The sequence below is a fragment of the Chlorocebus sabaeus genome, chromosome 14 (genome assembly GCF_047675955.1).
Source record: "Chlorocebus sabaeus isolate Y175 chromosome 14, mChlSab1.0.hap1, whole genome shotgun sequence".
Lineage (NCBI taxonomy): Eukaryota > Metazoa > Chordata > Mammalia > Primates > Cercopithecidae > Chlorocebus > Chlorocebus sabaeus.
Window position 1 is genome coordinate 38,906,000 of NC_132917.1, and position 17,589 is coordinate 38,923,588.

Sequence of the window (17,589 nt, forward strand, 5' to 3'; positions counted from 1 at the left end):
AGTTTTTTCATTTGTAAAAATTTCCAACCCAAGGCACACACACACAGTTTGCCATGCCAGCCATTCAGATATTCCAACCAATAGGAAATTAAATAACAAGTTGCGGAATTTACATATGAAGATGACAGTTTTTCTCATTTAAATACGAAGTATTAGAAAATTAATGAATAGCTGAGTTGAATAGAAATTAGGAGACAGAAATATTTATTTTATTAAAATAAGCTAAAGAACATAGTCAAGTTATACATACAAATATAAAGTCAGCAAAATATTTAATCCCATATGTGGGTTTTCAAAGTATCTTAAGCTAAATTTTTAAAAACCATAATATGTATATTTAACATAATAAAACTAAAATTGCTTTTAGTGAATTGTTTCTAGTAGTTTAAATTACGATTAGGCTAATTATCAATGTTAACTAACATATAGCTACAATTTCAAGTGGTTTGAAATATACCTGCTTCTACACAAATATGTTCTAAAATAATAAATGGACATACAGAATCTTCAGTATGACAATATTTAGACATATGGTCTATGAGTTAGTGTTCGTAACAGAAAGAAAAATTTTTACTTTAAAAATACAAATCATTTATATGCCTGTTGAGTAGGATTACCAATTCTCAGCTTGAGCAATTTTGAGGTAAATTAAAAATTGACTGAACCAGGCCGGGGAAGTGGCTTATGCTTGTAATCCCAGCACTTTGGGAGGCTGAGGCAGGTGGATCACCCAAGGTCAGGAGTTTGAGACCAACCTGGTCAACATGGTGAAACCCCATCTCTATTAAAAATACAAAATTAGTTGGGAGTGGTGGCTCATATCTGTAATCTCAGCTACTTAGGAGGCTGAGGCAGGATAATCACTTCAACCCGGGAATTGGAGGTTGCAGTGAGCTGAGATTGCGCTGCTGAGACTCCATCTCAAGGCTGGGTGCGGTGGCTCACACCTGTAATCCCAGCACTTTGGGAGCCCAAGGCAGGCGGATCACGAGGTCAGGAGATCGAGATCATCCTGGCTAACACGGTGAAACCCCGTCTTTACTAAAAATACAAAACAAATTAGCCGGGCGTGGTGGTGGGCGCCTGTAGTCCCAGTTACTCCGGAGGCGGAGGCAGGAGAATGGGGTGAACCCGGGAGGCGGAGCTTTCAGTGAGCTGAGACTGCGCCATCGCACTCCAGCCTGGGCGACAGAGTGAGACTCCATCTCAAAAATAAAAAATAAAAAAGAAACTCCATCTCAAAAAGAAAAAAAAAGAGAGAGCCTGAGTCCTTGCTTTTTTTTTTTGAGATAGAGTCTCACTCTGTTGCCAGGCTGGAGTACAGTGGAGTCATCTCAGCTCACTACAATCTCCGTCTCCTGGGTTCAAGCGATTCTCCTGCCTCAGCCTCCCAAGTAGCTGGGACTACAGGCACACGCCACCACGCCCAGCTAATTTTTGTATTTTTAGTAAAGACGGGGTTTCACCATGTTGGCTAGGACGGTCTCGATCTGTTGACCTCGTGATCTGCCCGCCTCGGCCTCCCAAAGTGCTGGGATTATAAGCATGAGCCACCACGCCCGGCTTGAGTCCTTGCTTTTGAAACAAAAATGTATACAATTCAGATATATCTGTAAAATTTAATTATCATTTACTGAAACTACTAAAAGTGTTGCTGAAGTTAAAACTTGATTAAATGTTCTTCCTTGATGATATGCATCATTTCCAATTCTTTGATGAAAACATCAAAGAATGATTACATATTACTCTGCATTTTAAAAACACACCTATTTTATTTTATTAAAATCTAGTGATAATTAGCTTCAAAATCCACTTTCATTTAGAAAATTTAATCTGTGTTAGATGGTTGCCTGTAAACTACTATTGATTTGATGGAACTGGTAGGGTGTAGTCGTGTGTGTGTTTGCCTGAGTGTGAAAGCAAGCGAGGAAGACAGAGATGAGAGAGAGGAAGATAACTCCTGGCTCCTGGCTAGATCATAAACACTACAATTTCATCTTGGTGTTGTTCATGAAAAACTCTCTAGAAAGCCTCTTGTAGTGGGAGATACGACCAGGATACAAACACTGTTTGCTACAGAGAATCAGAAGTTTAGAGTTGAAAGAGAGATTTAGAAATGATCTAGCTTCACTACTCTCTTATTTTACAAATGAGAAAACAGCAGTTACAGAAGGCACAGAAAAGTTAAATGCTGTGTCAAGGATACACAGAGAGTTGCAGTTTATGCCTAGAACCTAGCTGTCCAAACTTCCAGACCAAATGATTTTTCTATTTATATTCTCTAATGACCACTGTTATTATTTTATTTTTGAGACAGGGTCTCACTCTGTCACCCAGGCTGGAGTGCAGTGGCATGATCTCAGCTCACTGCAACCTCCGCCTCCCGGCTCAAGCAAACCAGTCACTCAGGTTGAAGTGCAGTGGCACAATCATGGCTCACTTCAGCCTTGACCTCCTAGGCTCAAGGAATCCTCCCTCTTCAGCCTCCCAAGTAGCTGGGAATACAGGCCCATGCCACCACTCCTGGCTAACTTTTGTATTTTTTGTGGTAGAGACAGAGTTTTGACGTGTTGCCCAGGCTGGTCTCAAACTCCTGGGCTCAAGTAATCTACCTGCCTTGGCCTCCCAGAGTGCCAAGATTACAGGCGTGCACCACCATGCCTAGCCCTAACTACTACTCTTAAATACCTTTAGTCTTCTACTAAAACAAGAATGAAGTTGTTAATTTTCATATAAAACACACAACACTCCAACCTGGAGACTGAGACCCTGTCTCCAAAGAGCAAACAAACAAACACATATGCAGAACATTAACTTGTGAGTGGCATTTTATCTTTATGTCCTGAAAATCTGTATCTTTGTGATGAAGCTAACACTGACTCCCCAGTTTTTTTTTGTTGTTGTTGTTTTTGTTTTGTTTTGTTTTGTTTTTTTGAGACAGAGTCTCGCTCTGCTGCCCAGGCTGGAGTGCAGTGCAGTGGCCGGATCTCAGCTCACTGCAAGCTCCGCCTCCCGGGTTTACGCCATTCTCCTGGCTCAGCCTCCCGAGTAGCTGGGACTACAGGTGCCCGCCACCTCGCCGGGCTAGTTTTTTGTATTTTTAGTAGAGACGGGGTTTCACCGTGTTAGCCAGGATGGTCTCGATCTCCTGACCTCGTGATCCGCCCGTCTTGGCCTCCCAAAGTGCTGGGATTACAGGCTTGAGCCACCGCGCGCGGCATTGTTGTTGTTTTTGAAACAGAGTCTTGCTCTTGTCGCCCAGGCTAGAGTGCAAAGGCACAATATTGGCTCACTGCAACCTCCGCCTCCCGGGTTCAAGCGATTCTCTTACCTCAGCCTCCCGAGTAGCTGGGATTACAGGTACCCACCACCATGCCTGGTTAATTTTTGCATTTTTCGTAGAGACGGGGTTTTACCATGTTGGCCAGGCTGGTCTTGAACTCCTGACCTCATGATCTGCCCACCTCGGGCTCCCAAAGTGCTGGGATTACAGACGTGAGCCACCATGCCTGGCCCCCCAGTTTTTTTAAGGATATTACTGTTCATAAAATTTTAGGATCATTCCTCTTCTAGTGGTATTTTTTAATTTAAAAAAAAATTTTTTTTTGATAATTCTGTGACCAGGATTAGAAATCAATGGTGGTAACAAATGACTAAGAAAGTGCTAACTTTTTGGAAAATTGTAATTTTATGGCAAGTAATCTAAAGGAGCACAAAACATTTTCAGGTCAGGCTCATTCCTGTAATCTCAGCACTTTGGGAGGCCAAGGTGGGTGGATTACTTGAGGTCAGGAGTTCGAGAGCAGCCTGGCCGACAGGATGAAACCCCATCTCTACTAAAAATACAAAAATTAGCTGGGCGTGGTGGCACATGCCTGTAATCCCAGTTATTCGGGAGGCTGAGGAAGGAGGATCGCTTGAACGCGGGAGGTGAAGGCAGCAGTTAGCTGAGATTATGCCACTGCATTGCAGCCTGAGTGACAGAGAGAGACTGTCTCAAAAAAAAAAAAAAAAAAAAGGTTTTCAGAATGACCTTAATTTTGTGGTTGGGAAATCTGCAAGTGCAATGAAGAACCGTGATACACCTAATTTACAAGGAAAAAAAAATTACTTTGTTTCAACTCTTCATTCCCTGAGAACTTAGTTTTTACCCTTTACTCAATCATCTCCCTAATCCCAAAGATTCAAAAGCTTCTTGAATACAACTTTTCAGCAATTCAGTCTAGTTAAAGTAATCTTCAGAAAGTCATCTCCTAAAAGGGCTTTGTGGTTGGGGCAAGTTGGAACAATTACATTCAAATATCACCAGGACTGAAATAGAGACCAAAGACACAGCCCAAGCACACAGGCTTCCAGGGCTGAGAGAGGTCTAATGAAATGTCCTTTATGTTGGAGCTCTAAGAATAAGCAAAGTCTGCATTTTGAATGGCCTGAAAATACTGTGAAAGCAAACAAACTAAAAAAACAAACTAACAAAAAACTGTTTGGAGACTCTCAAGTACGTGTGTGTGGAAAGTCTGAGGAAACTAAGGTGGGAAGAGGCCACGAAGAGGCAGAGCACAGAGGAGTGTTCGGGCAGCGTCACTCAGCATGATGGTGCAGTACTTGGACAGCATCAGGAAGGAGCTGCATAAACAAATTAAAAGGCTTGAAAGTTGGCGTAAGTGAGACAGAACCCGGGTGATCCAGAAACTGCACAAGAGCCTAATAGAAACTCATAATTACGGGATCAAGTAGGCTTCTGTGAAGAGTCTAGGACAAGACTATTTGCTAAAGATAAGTCTTATAAAATGCATTACACAGGCCGGGCACAGTGGCTCACGCCTGTAATCCCAGCACTTTGGGAGGCTGAGGCAGGCGGATCACGAGGTCAGGAGTTCAAGACTAGCCTGGCCAACATGGTGAAACCTCATTTTTACTAAAAATACAAAAAAAAATTAGCTGGGCATGGTGGCACACACCTGTAATCCCAGCTACTGGGGAGGCTGAGGTAGGAGAATCATTTGAGCCTGGGAGGCAGACGTTGCACTGAGCTGAGATCGCGCCATTGCACTCCAGCCTGGGCATGACAGGGTGAGACTCTGTCCCCCCCAAAAAAAAGAAAAAGAAAAAGAAAAATAGGCATTGCACAATTTGGGAACCAGATGCTGAAGAGCAACTGTTATCCATGGGCTGAAGGGTGTGAGAGAATTTGTGTGGCATAGAAGTGAGAGATATGTACTTGAAACAGGAAGGAGTTACAGCTTGAGACTTGGGACCCTGGGCAACGCAGGCAGCAGCAGTGCTATGCTGTGGCCTGGGCCACCGAGGGACAATTAAATAGGCATATGGCATCAGAAACTGATTTTTCTTTTCTTGTCTTGTCTTTTTTTTTTAGATGGAGTCTTGCTCTGTCACCCAAGCTGGAGTGAAGTGGTGTGATCTTGGCTCACTATAACCTCTGCCTCCTGGGTTCAAGTGATTCTCCTGCCTCAGCCTCCTGAGTAGCTGGGATTACAGGCGCCCACCACCGCACCAGGCTAATTTTTGTATTTTTAGTAGAGACATGTTTCACCATGTTGGCCAGACTGGTCTTGAACTCCTGACCTCAAGTGATCAGCCTGCCTCAGCCTCCCAGAAGTCCTGGGATTACAGGCATGAGCCACTGCGCCTGGCCTGTTTATTTGTCCTCATGGTAATATAACTCTATTACAGCATTTTTCTAAGCATTAGATGTTCTCTCCTGTCCCCTCGCCAGTGACACCTAAATGATGGATTTGTCTGAGGAAAAAAATGAAAAAAAGAAATGCTAGTTTGAATTAATTTTTTAATGCAAGCAAAAATAAGGAAAGACAGTCACCCCACCATCCCTGCCAAAAACTTCGTTGTTATTTGAAACATAATTACAAGCAAAATGGGCAATGGAATGCTGTCTTATTTTCTGCATGTGTATGTGTATATCATATTTTGTATGCATATGTATGTATATGCACAAATATATTATCTATATAGATACATTATATAGAGATATATATTTAGGAGAGCTACAGCAGTATGAGTGGTTTGATAATAAGAAGGCTTAAATGAAAAACATTATGAAAGCTAAAAATAAATTGTTCAGCAAAGTTGCCTTTTATCTTTTATTTCTCATTTTCGTAATATCATCCTATTAAAAATGCAGGAAACCGGCTGGGTGTGGTGGGTCACGCCTGTAATCCCAGCATTTTGGGAGGGCAAGGCAGGGAGACTGCTTGAGCCTAGGAGTCTGAGATCAGCCTGGGCAATATAGCAAGACCTTTTCTCTACAAAAAATTAGCTGGGGCCGGGCGCGGTGGGTCACGCCTGTAATCCCAGCACTTTGGGAGGCTGAGGCAGGTAGATCACAAGGTCAGGAGATTGAGACCATCCTGGCTAACACAGTGAAACCCCGTCTCTACTAAAAATACAAAACAATTAGCCGGGCGTGGTGGCGGTTGCCTGTAGTCCCAGCTACTGGGGAGGCTGAGGCAGGAGAATGGTGTGAACCTGGGAGGTGGAGCTTGCAGTGAGCGGAGATTGCACCACTGCACTTCAGCCTGGGCGACAGAGTGAGACTCCATCTTAAAAAAAAAAAAAAAAAAAATTAGCTGGGCGTGGTGACATGTACCTGTAGTCCCAATTACTTGAGAGGCTGAGGCAGGAGAATTGCTTGAGCCCAGGAGGTCGAGGGTGCAGTGAGCCATGATTGCACCACTCCAGCCTTGGTGACAGAGTGAGACCTTGTCTCAAAAAGAAAAAAAGCAAGAAACATACAAATCTGAAAAGGCATATTCCTGATAACAAGATGAAAATAAGAAGGCCTTAACAGGTTATATTTACACTAAGAATGTAAAATGGCCAGATCAGATCAGCTCACTTAAAAAGTCTTTCCTGGCTGGGATTACAGGCATGAGCCTGTAATCTTTGGGAGGCCGAGGTGGGAGGATCACTTGAACTCAGGAGTTAGAGACCAGCCTGGGCAACATAGCTAGACCTTGTTCCTACAAAACAAGTTAAAAATTAGCCAGGTGTGGTGGTGCCTGCTGTAGTCCCAGCTACATGCTGAGGTGGGTGGATCACTTGAGCTGGGGAGGTGGAGGTTGCAGGGAGCTGTGATTATGCCACTGCACTCCAGCCTGGGTGACAGAGCAAGACCCTGTCTCAAAAAAAAAAAATCCTTCCCTTGAACAAAAAACTATTGTTTAGATGTCATAATTCCTTATTAAATGGATGCTTCTACATAACTGAATGAGATTCTCTGGGAGTTTATGTGTTTCTAAGTGTGGAAGACTTTTAGACATGAACATAGGATGTTATGTTTCTTCACTAACAATATATCCTTAACTCTTGGTGCTGGACACAGAAAATTTCTGGAATAAAGTGTATTTGCAGCATTTGACAACAATCAGTTAAGCATGCCAGACACGGGAGCAGAAATGAGTTAATAAAATACTCTTAATTTTTCTTGATAGGAATATCACTGACAGTGCCTTTTTGCCTAACAGTGATAGCCCTATGCGATTATTTTATATGAGTTTCTTGTTAGCAAACTAAAAGTACTTTTAAATATTCTGCATAATTTTTGATGTCCAGGATAATAGGCACCTACTACCATGCTGTAAAATTTATAATTTTAAGTATATATTTACAAATACATGTATATACATATATGTATATATGTATGTATGTCAAGTTTAGTTGGGTAAATATCCCAAAGTAAATTCAGCTCAGTTATTGAGGGGTTTGTTTTGCTTTGTTGTTTTGTAAGAGATATGAAATTATATTAACTGAAAGATAATCTTCCTGCTCTTGTGTTTACAAACCAACCTGATTACGACGCACTGACTAGTTTTGGGCTGCACAATTTCATAGAGGCTATGGATGTAAATGCTTGCAAGAGAGGACTGGCAATGAGCTATTTAGACAACACACCCCAGAGGATCGGCTTGGGTCCTGAGATGATTTAGACAGGAGGAGAAAAGGATAAGGAATGGTGATATAGCAAAGGACAGCAGACAATTATCCGAGGGCGTTACTGATGAGGATGGCAATTCCTTGTCATTGGTCCACTGTTTGCTATGTATTGGAATTTGTATGTAATTTTCTCTAGCTTGCTTTAAAAATAGAATCATCAATGCCTCATGAGACAGACAAAGGAGAGCCTGCCGTGGAATCTAGAGATAAACCTGAATGACCTTTCAAGGTTCCCTTTCTACACCAATGTGAAAACACAGAATAAGATACCAGCATTACTCAACAGACCTGGTTACAATAAGTATGAATTACAATGCAAGAACGTATGTCATTTCTTACACAAACAGTGAGGCAGGCTATCTGATATTGCTTTAAGAAATTATGTGGTCAGCTGAAGCAAGATGACACATGTAAATCTTTTTCATAAATCAAAGTATAAGCTCACAAATTCTCCATATAAATAGCCTCAGGAGGGGCTGCTCTGATGAAATTGAAAATGTCTCTTCCATATGTGCAGTTTTAGGCTTTATAACATTTAAAGAAAATATTCTAAAAGATAAAGTTGGCATGTAAAAGCACGGGGAAAGGAATCAGCAATGATCAGAGCAAAACAATTCTAGAAGGCATCTTAATTTTCATATGGCTCATTTGCATTTGAAACACTGTGAATTCCTATCTCACTTGTACAAAATGTGTACATATTAAATTACTTTGCACTTGAAAGAACATTTTCCTAAATGTTTGGAAGATGATCAAATTTTAACTGGAGGACTTGTTTTCTTCCATCAGGTGTGGGGGAGATGTGGCTTCCTGGTATGAGAGGCAACAGTTGATTCTAATAGCAGAACAAGACAAAAATAAGAAAGTAAATTGAAAACAATTCTTATTTGTACAATTTGAGTTAAAGATGATAAGACAAGTGGATACTTATGGTACAAAGATGTCAAAATACATCAATTTTAAAATTAAGTAGGGTTACCTTTCCAAAAATTGAGATTTTCTGATACCTGAAAATTAGGTTCTATTACTTATTCTAGGATACCCATGGATATACTATTATTTATTTCAGTACACTTAATCTGAGTATCTAGTCAATGTTTAAGAGGTAGATGCCCATCAGCTACTATACAATAATTCCAGGAGACTACACAATACCCATCTCAAAACAAATTTTTGTTTTTTGGACACTATTTCACTCTGTTTCAGTCTGTTGCACAGGCTGGAGTGCAATGGTGCAATCTCAGCTCACTGCAACCTCTGCCTCCAGATTCAAGCGATTCTTGTGCCTCAGCCTCCCAAGTAGCTGAGATTACAGGCATGAGTGTCCATGCCCAGCTAATTTTTGTATTTTTGATAAGGACAGAGTTTCACCATGTTGGCCAGGCTGGTCTTGAACTCCTGACCTCAGGTGATCCACCTGCCTCAGCCTCCCAAAATGCTGGGATTACAGGTGTGGGCCACCCACCTGGCCTCAAATTTTTAATAGCTAGGATATTGGCAGAACAGCAAAGGCTTAAAACCTCTTTACTATCAACTTTAAACATTATTTAGTCTTAAGGAAACCACAATGAATGAAAATATTTTTTTCTGTAACATTTGTTTTCTGCCATGGTAAAATGTCTAGGATTCAGGTGTGTCTTCTGAAGGAAAACCAGAACTTGAAAGGCACCCCTGTCTTTCTCTTGGTCTGGCTCCCTGGGCACCTCACTTGAAGGAGAGAGCTGTTTAGAACTGGCCTTATGTGTGTGCTACAGGGGGGCCCACCATGCAAAGGTGGATAGGATGCAGTTTACAGAGGATGGAGAACATGGGCTGATCTCTGTAAATGAGCATCTCTAGGTACATGCTGCCCTTTGTGTTTCTTTCCTTTTGTTGCCTCTGGGCCTTTTGGAAGGCCTTGTTCACAGTCCCTGATCTGTATCAGCTGGGTTATAGGCATTGAACGAAAGGGTAGCACAGCTGTAAACCCAAGCAGAGAGATGGATCTGTGAAGGGAGAGCAGCACCCAACCCCCTCGAGGCAAGGCGAGGTCCGTGACAGATTCCCAGGAAGACAGTGACTAGGGGAACCAGGAGGCCAGTGGGGGCAGCTGACACTGTGCACCCTCCCAGGCCAGTGTGGGGGGGAATCCGGTGAGGGGTTTTTTTTTTTTTTTTGAGATGGAGTCTTGCTCTTGTTGCCCAAGCTGGAGTGCAGTGGCATGATATTGGCTCACTGCAACCTCTGTCTCCAGGGTCTAAGCGATTCTCCTGCCTCAGCCTCCCAAGTAGCTGGGATTACAGGCACCCACCACCACACCAGGCTAATTTTTGTATTTTTAATAGAGACGGGGTTTTGCCATGTTGGCCAGGCTGGTCTCGACCTCCTAACCATGTGATCCGCCTGCCTCGGCCTCCCAAAGTGCTGGGATGTTTTTATTTATTTATTATTTATTATTATTTTTGAGACAAAGTCTCACTCTGTTGCCCAGGCTGGAGTGCAGTGGCACAATCTCAGCTCACTGCAACTCTGCCTCCCAGGTTCAAGCAAGTCTCCTGCCTCAGTCTCCCAAGGAGCTGGGATGACAGGTGCCCGCCACCATGCCCGGCTAATTTTTGTATTTTTAGAAGAGACAGGGTTTTGCCATGTTGGCCAGGCTGGTCTCAGACTCCTGACTTCAAGTGATCTGCCCACCTTGGCCTCTCAAAGTGCTGGGATTATAGGCGAGAGCCACCACCCCAGCTGAGATGTTTTTAACAGGAGAGTGTCCTTTTACACGCAATTCACGCTGTCTTTCAGATTGCTGCCTCAGCAGTCTTTATTTAATTTTTTTGTTGTTATTTAAGTATAAGCTGCATTGGGCTTGATTTGCAAACATATAATAGTAAAAGGTAAAATGGCCCATGTAATCAAAATATGGATACCTGGAGATTTTGGATACACAGAACTGATTTAACATTTCATCTTCCTGATTAGTTTGATTTTTCTCTCCCAACAAACTTCTATTTTAACTATGAAAAGGTTGGGAAAAGCCAACACTTTCTTCCTTTATGGAAAACATGCTAATGAGAAGACAGATGACTGAAAATTAGAATCGAAGATGAAAGATTAAGCAAATGCAAACTGTGAAAATTGCTAGCCTCTGATAAATTGGAAATTACCAACTTGGTTTATTATTAGGCAATGTTCGTCTACTTATTTATTTTAATAATATTAAGGACCTTCTATGGGTCAGATACTGTTTTAGGTGCTGGGTTTACAAGGTGAGAAAAAGCCCTGAACCAAAACAAACCTATTTCCATGGAGTTTATGATTTAACTTCAAAGTTTTCTGAAAGCAAGTGAAGGACAGTCACCTGATAAACTGCAGAATTAATATTTGTCATAAGAGTCACCGTACTGTTCTGCAATACTGGCCCATTGGATAGAATTTGTTTCCCAGATGTCTGGGTTTCATTCCTTTGTAGCTGGCAGATCTTGGTTTTGAGAAAAAGCCTAGGAAAGGCAGACTTAGGTGCCTGCCGTGGGTGAAAAGATGGAAGAGTCAAGTTACCTTTATTGCACATCTGGAGGCTACAGAAAGGCACTTGGATTCCTTTGCAATGCTGGCAAAACTCAGTCCTGTTGGAATCAGGACTGATTGTATGAAGTTGTTATATTATGGGTATACGATCTTGTGGGTGGTATATCCAATCAGAGCAGCCAAACAGTTGTGTAACAATTTGATTCAAGTGTGTTTGGAATAAGGTTTTGTAATAATAATCTTGATATTTTCATAGTTCTATGGTTTTATTACATCAATTACCAATATTTATTAAGCTAGACAAATACAACTACACCAGTACAAACGAAAGGTCTTGGTGTCCACCTTGTCTCACTTTGAAAGGCAGACAAACAAAAACAAAAAAGGAAATCTTTTTATAGCACTTTAACTTTTGAGCGGAAGTACCTGCTGGCGTCTGCTGTTTCTTCCTTCATTACGCGCTTTTCTTTTACTTTGGTCCTCGTGAAAAGAATCAAAGTAGGAGCTCTCCAGGAGTTGGGAACAGGTTGATCTGTCATCTGGATTCATCTTCAGACACCCCTTTGGAGGAAGAGAATCACAAAGAAGATATTGAGGGAGGGGCTCATTTTGTTACCATGCCCACAAACTGAGTAATAACTTGTTAGGATAAATACGAGTTTAGAAAATCTTCAAGTTTGTGTATATCAAGTAGTTGGAGCTTGTTAATAGGATTGCTCTTCTTTTTGCTACTTCAAGGTCTTTTGAGGGCAGAATGAATGGATGGTCAGTGTCTCTCTGAAAGAGGCTGCCTGTAGATCTGGTGTTCCCACCAATGACACTGTAAAATCACTACTGAAAGCAAATTGTTTGCAGCAGTCTGCAGAGTGTAGTCCCTGGACTAAAAACATAAGCGTCGCAGGAACTTGCTAGAAACGCGAAGTCTTGGGTCCTACCCCCCGCCTGCCAAAGGGAATCGAAGCACTGGAGGTGCGGCCCGGCAGTTTGTGTTTGACAAGCTCTCTGGGTGATTCCGATGCCCATATGCTCAAGTTTGAGAACATCTGGGTTAAGGAGATGGCTGAGGAAGTGAGAACCTCAGTCATGAGAGTGAACCTAAAACAAGGAGAAATGAATGGACTATATATTCATATAAAAATAACTACAGGCAAGACAGAAAAGGTGACATTATGACCCTTCTATATTTGAGACCATTAGAAGCCTCTAGGTCGGCTTCTGAGAGTGGGGAGCAGTATCACAGCAGAGGGGTCTGTGGCGGTCCTGACACAAAGACGTTTTCTCTGAGAAACACTGATACTCCAGTCAGACAGTGGGACTTTGCCCATCAATAAACACAGATTATGATCCATAAACAGCAGCTTTAAGCCAGACCTGGTGGCTCGTGTCTGTAATCCTAGCACTTCGGGAGGCCAGAGGTCTAGACCAGCCTGGGTAACATAGTGAGACCCCATCTCTCCTACATTTGCATTTTTAAAAGGAGCAGCTTTACAATACCCAGGCACAGATGACCTGACAATTATTGCCTTCCATCCATAAGAGAGAAACAAGGCTCACCACCATCACAAACATTGTTTTGAGACATTCTGAAGCCCAGACAACTGCATTGCCTGAGGCTGCCCCAGCTGGGCACTGCCCTGTGGTGTCTGTTCCTCCCTGACCCCAGCTGACCTCAGATCTCTGAGATCCCTGAAGCTTCCTGCCCGTAAGCAGTATCACCTGGCCCTTGGCGAGGGATCTGATTAGTCCTGTTCTTCAAGAAACAATCCTGCTCAGCAAAACTAGACTTACCTGTCCCTCCATGTCTATTGCCTGGTCCAAGCAAATGACCCCTAATTAATGACCCATGCCATGTATCAACTCCAGCTGCCGAAGCATTCGCCTCAAACCCTAATACTGTCAGGGCTATAACCAGGACAGAAAGATTTTTTTTGTTGTTGTTTTTTTGAGACAAAGTCTCGTTCTGGCTGTCAGCCAGGTTGGAATGCAGTGGCGCCACCTCGGCTTACTGCAAGCTCCGTCTCCCGGGTTTGAGCGATTCACATGCCTCAGCCTCCCAGATAGCTAGAATTACAGGCATGCACCACCATGCTGAGTACATTTTTGTATTTTTAGTAGAGACAGGTTTACCATGTTGGCCAGGCTGGTCTCAAACTCCTGACCTCAAGTAATCTGCCCGCCTCGGCCTCCCAGTGCTGGAACTACAGGCGTGAGCCACTGCACCCTGCCAGAAAGACTATTTTGAATACAAACTGTGATAGTCTCTATTCTTTATCACTCAATTCTGGTTTTTGCTTCCACTGTTCCATTAAAGTGGCTCTCGTTATTAACACCTCTGACCTCTACTTCCATAGCCTTCAACCGATCATGTGTTTTGAATTCTGTCTCCTCAATAGTATTAGACACTACTGACCAAGCCCTCCTTGAAACTTTGTTTCTCTTTGGCTTCTCTAATCTCTCACTTTCCTTGCTCCTCCCTCCTGGCCACTCCTTTTCAAACCAGCCTTTGCTAGTTTACCTTCTTCTCCACGATAGCTGGATAAAGTTCCTCAAGGCCAAATCCTAGCCACCCCTTTTTTTCTCATCTATTCTAGGTTTCTAGGTGATCTCTTTGCTGCCGATGGCTTCAATTATCAAAGTTTTCCAGAAATTTCCACATCCACAATTCCATTCCAGACCTCCCCTAGGAACTCCAGACCTGCAGGCGCAACTGCTTACTTAACATCTGTCTCAAGGTCACTGTTGTGGGTTGAACTGTGTCGCCGCAAAAATATATATGTTGAAGTTCTAACTCCCAGTACCTCAGAATGTTACCTTATTTGGAAATAAAGTCTTTGCAGAAGTAATTTGTGAAGGCAAGGTCATAATGGCATGGAGTAGACCCCCTAACCCAATTATAATTGGTTTCCTTATAAGAAGAGGGAAGATGGTGTAGACAGACACACAGAGTGAATGCCATGCTCTGATGGAGGTAGAAATTGGAGTTACATTGTCACAAGTCAAAGAATGCCTGGGGCTACCAGAAGCTGGAAGAGGCAAGGAAAGACCCTTGCCAAGAGTTTTCAGAGAAAGCCCGGACCTGCCAATACCTGACAAACCAATACAGGCACTGTATCCTTGCCACCTCTTCTACTTTATTCCCCATATATCAGTCATAATTAAGTCCTATCAGTTTTCCTTTCAAATATATCTTGAATTTATTCACGTTTAATTTAATTTAATTTTAGAGATGAGGTTTCACTGTCGCCCAGGCTAGAGTGCAGCGGCACAATCATGGCTCACTGTGGCCTTCAACTCCTGCGCTCAAGCAATCCTCCCACCTTAGCCTCCCAAGTAGCTGGGACTAAAGGCAAGTGCCACCATTTCCGGATAATTTTTATTTAATTTTTGTGTTTTGTAGAGATAGGGTCTGACTTTGTCCAGGCTGGTCTCAAATGCCTGGGCTCGAGTGATCCTCCTGCCTTGGACTCCCAAAGTGCTAAGATTACAGGCATGAGCCACCATGCCCAGCCTCATTCACTCATTCATATTTTTATATGGGCTTTCAAAACTATTGAAATCTAGTCCGTCACTAAATACCTATGAATCTTCATTTTAAAGAACATTTTTAGATTCTTAGAAGACACTACTAATGCTGAGCTCCCTCCATGGAGTCTGAGCTGGAACAATATCCTGCTTGATTAGTTCTGAAGCACTAAGATGAACTGAGTAGAATTGAGGCTTTTGAGCCTTTGCCTGCCTGGATTAATAACTTTCTGTATATCAAGAAGGTGACGAATTAATCAGAGGTGTTCCCTGTAGACATGCTCCTAACCCAGAAAACGTCTTGAAGATGGGAGATGAGAAATCAAAACTGTAAAGTCCAAGTCAGGATCCTTTTCTTAAGTCCGAACTTCAAATTTCACAGAAAACGCTCCAATAAAATTTCTAATAGTCTATAGTCTCCTTCTTGATGACTAGCTTAAGCTGATATAGTGATAGGATAGTCATGACTATGGAAATAAATGAGTAATAAATAAGAAAGATTGTGCTCATGGTCTCATTTTAAACCTAATGAAGAGAACACAAAAGACCTGCCATAGATTGGCCACTGCACGCCACCGCTCTCCTTGACTCCACCACTGCCCAATACGTCATCCACCTGAGCAGTTCCCTGCATAGGTTATGATTCGGTCCCATGGGATAAACACCAGTTATGGCAGCCAGTACTTATTTGCTGTTAAAGATGTCCTGGGCCGGGTACAGTGGCTCACGCTTGTAATCTCAGCACTTTGGGAGGCCGAGGTGAGTGGATCATGAAGTCAGGAGATGGAGACCATCCTAGCCAACATGATGAAACCCCGTCTCTATTAAAAATACAAAAATTAGCCCAGTGTGGTTGTGCGTGCCTGTAGTCCCAGCTACTCGGGAGACTGGGGCAGGTGAATCGCTCGAACCCAGTTGGCGGAGGTTGCAGTGAGCAGAGAACTCCAGCCTGGGAGACAGAGCAAGACTCTGTCTCAAAAAAAAAAAAAAAAAGGATGTCTCAACTGCAAAGAATTAAAGTGTTCTTTCCATGGGGCAGGGGTCTATAAGATAGGGTGTGACCCATGTAATAGCACAATCCTTGATGCACTGAGAGGATTCTTGGGCCTTACGTTGATACTTATGGGTCTAAATAAAATAGTTGAGTAACAAACCTAGCTTCATCTAAAAGCGTAGGCAGCCAACCAGGGCTCTTCATCTTTGGAGATGAGGACGGGGAACTTGTCCTACATCTTGCAGTTTTCATGCCCCAGAGTTGCCTTCGAGGGAACCACAGGTTGTCTCTAGCTTCCATCTGAGAATTGGCTGGGCTTGCAGCGCTTGACGCCTCCCTTCTCCCTTGCAGGTTTTGCTAAATTGCAGGTGGGTCAGAACCACCTGTCAAGAACAAGGTCAGGGAATTGGGCTTCTAGGACAGGATCTGCTGAGTGCTGGATGAAGGCAGGTCCAGGCAGTAAGACAGGACAGATGGCAGCTGAGGTCAGGTGGAGCAATGGTATGGGGAGTCTGAGAGCACAGGGGTATCTGGCTCTGACTCTCAGGAGGACTCAGGTTGAAGTACTCCAGCACTCTGGATAGCGCCATGGCAGTGATCAGCACTCCCACAAAGGCTGGTCTACAAAGTTGACTCTAGGTCATCCAAATGGCCCCACTGTCTAGATCAGATGAGTCTTAAACTGAGTTGTTTATCGTAATCACCTAAGGGCATGTTTAAAGATACACATGCCAAGGTCCCACTCATGAAAATTCTCCTTCTCAATCTGAGGCTAGATACCGGAATCCGTATTTTTCAAAAGCTCCCAGACCATTCAGATGAATAGCCACATTTGGAAGACACTGCTGTAGACAGAACTTAATTGACTGTTAAAGATAGATACCCTCTCCGGTATCCTCATACCCTTTGTCCAATGAGCTTTTGGTATATACAATGGATGGGAGGGTCACATACCTTCTAGTGTGGCTTCATTTGGTCAAGCATGAATGGCAGACTAGGCAAAGGTAAGTTTCTTCTGCTTTTTATTTGAATCTGTCCTTGGTTTGACCATCTCTTTTAGGCCTAGTGCAGGAGCTAGGTCTGGTATCTGCATGGCTCTGATTTTGCCTCATCTACTAATGTTAATAGATATGTTAGAACAATGACTGCTTTAACCACTGATGTCCCTTTAACTGGGATTATTTTACAGTTCTTTATCATTTTCAATGACTACATCCTATTTTGGCATTATTTAATCCACTGTCCACCCCTCCTCAAATTACCAGCTTCAGTCATTACAATTTATAGCTAATAAGAGTTATAATTGATTCTTAAGTACCTTCATGAAGTTCAGAGCCACAGGATGAGCATCTGAGAACTTTTCCTCAAGAGTTTCCTGAAAAACAAAGTTAAAACATTCAATATTACATAACAACAAAGTAATTGTGTGTGTGTGTGTGTGTGTGTGTGTGTGTATGTGTGTGTATTTACAGACAGGGTCTCCCTCTGTCTCTCAGGCTGCAGTGCAGTGGCATGATCATAGCTTACTCTAACCTTGAACTCCTGGGCTCAAGAGATTTTTCCACCTCAGCCTCCTGAGTATCTAGGACTATAGGTGGGTG

General features: G+C 42.8%; 1 protein-coding gene across 1 annotated transcript in view; it reads right to left on the reverse strand.

The window, feature by feature from the left end:
* Positions 1-264: 264 nt before the first annotated feature.
* CDKL4 (cyclin dependent kinase like 4) overlaps positions 265-17,589 on the reverse strand; it is a 78,482-nt gene continuing 61,157 nt past the window's right edge. The window contains exons 8-10 of the mRNA XM_007970870.3: positions 17,307-17,363; positions 11,899-12,033; positions 265-8,806 (exon numbers count right to left, since the gene is read on the reverse strand). Of these exons, the coding sequence (XP_007969061.3) occupies positions 8,705-8,806; positions 11,899-12,033; positions 17,307-17,363 (294 nt within the window). The 3' untranslated portion in view covers positions 265-8,704. The remainder of the gene's footprint in view (positions 8,807-11,898; positions 12,034-17,306; positions 17,364-17,589) is intronic.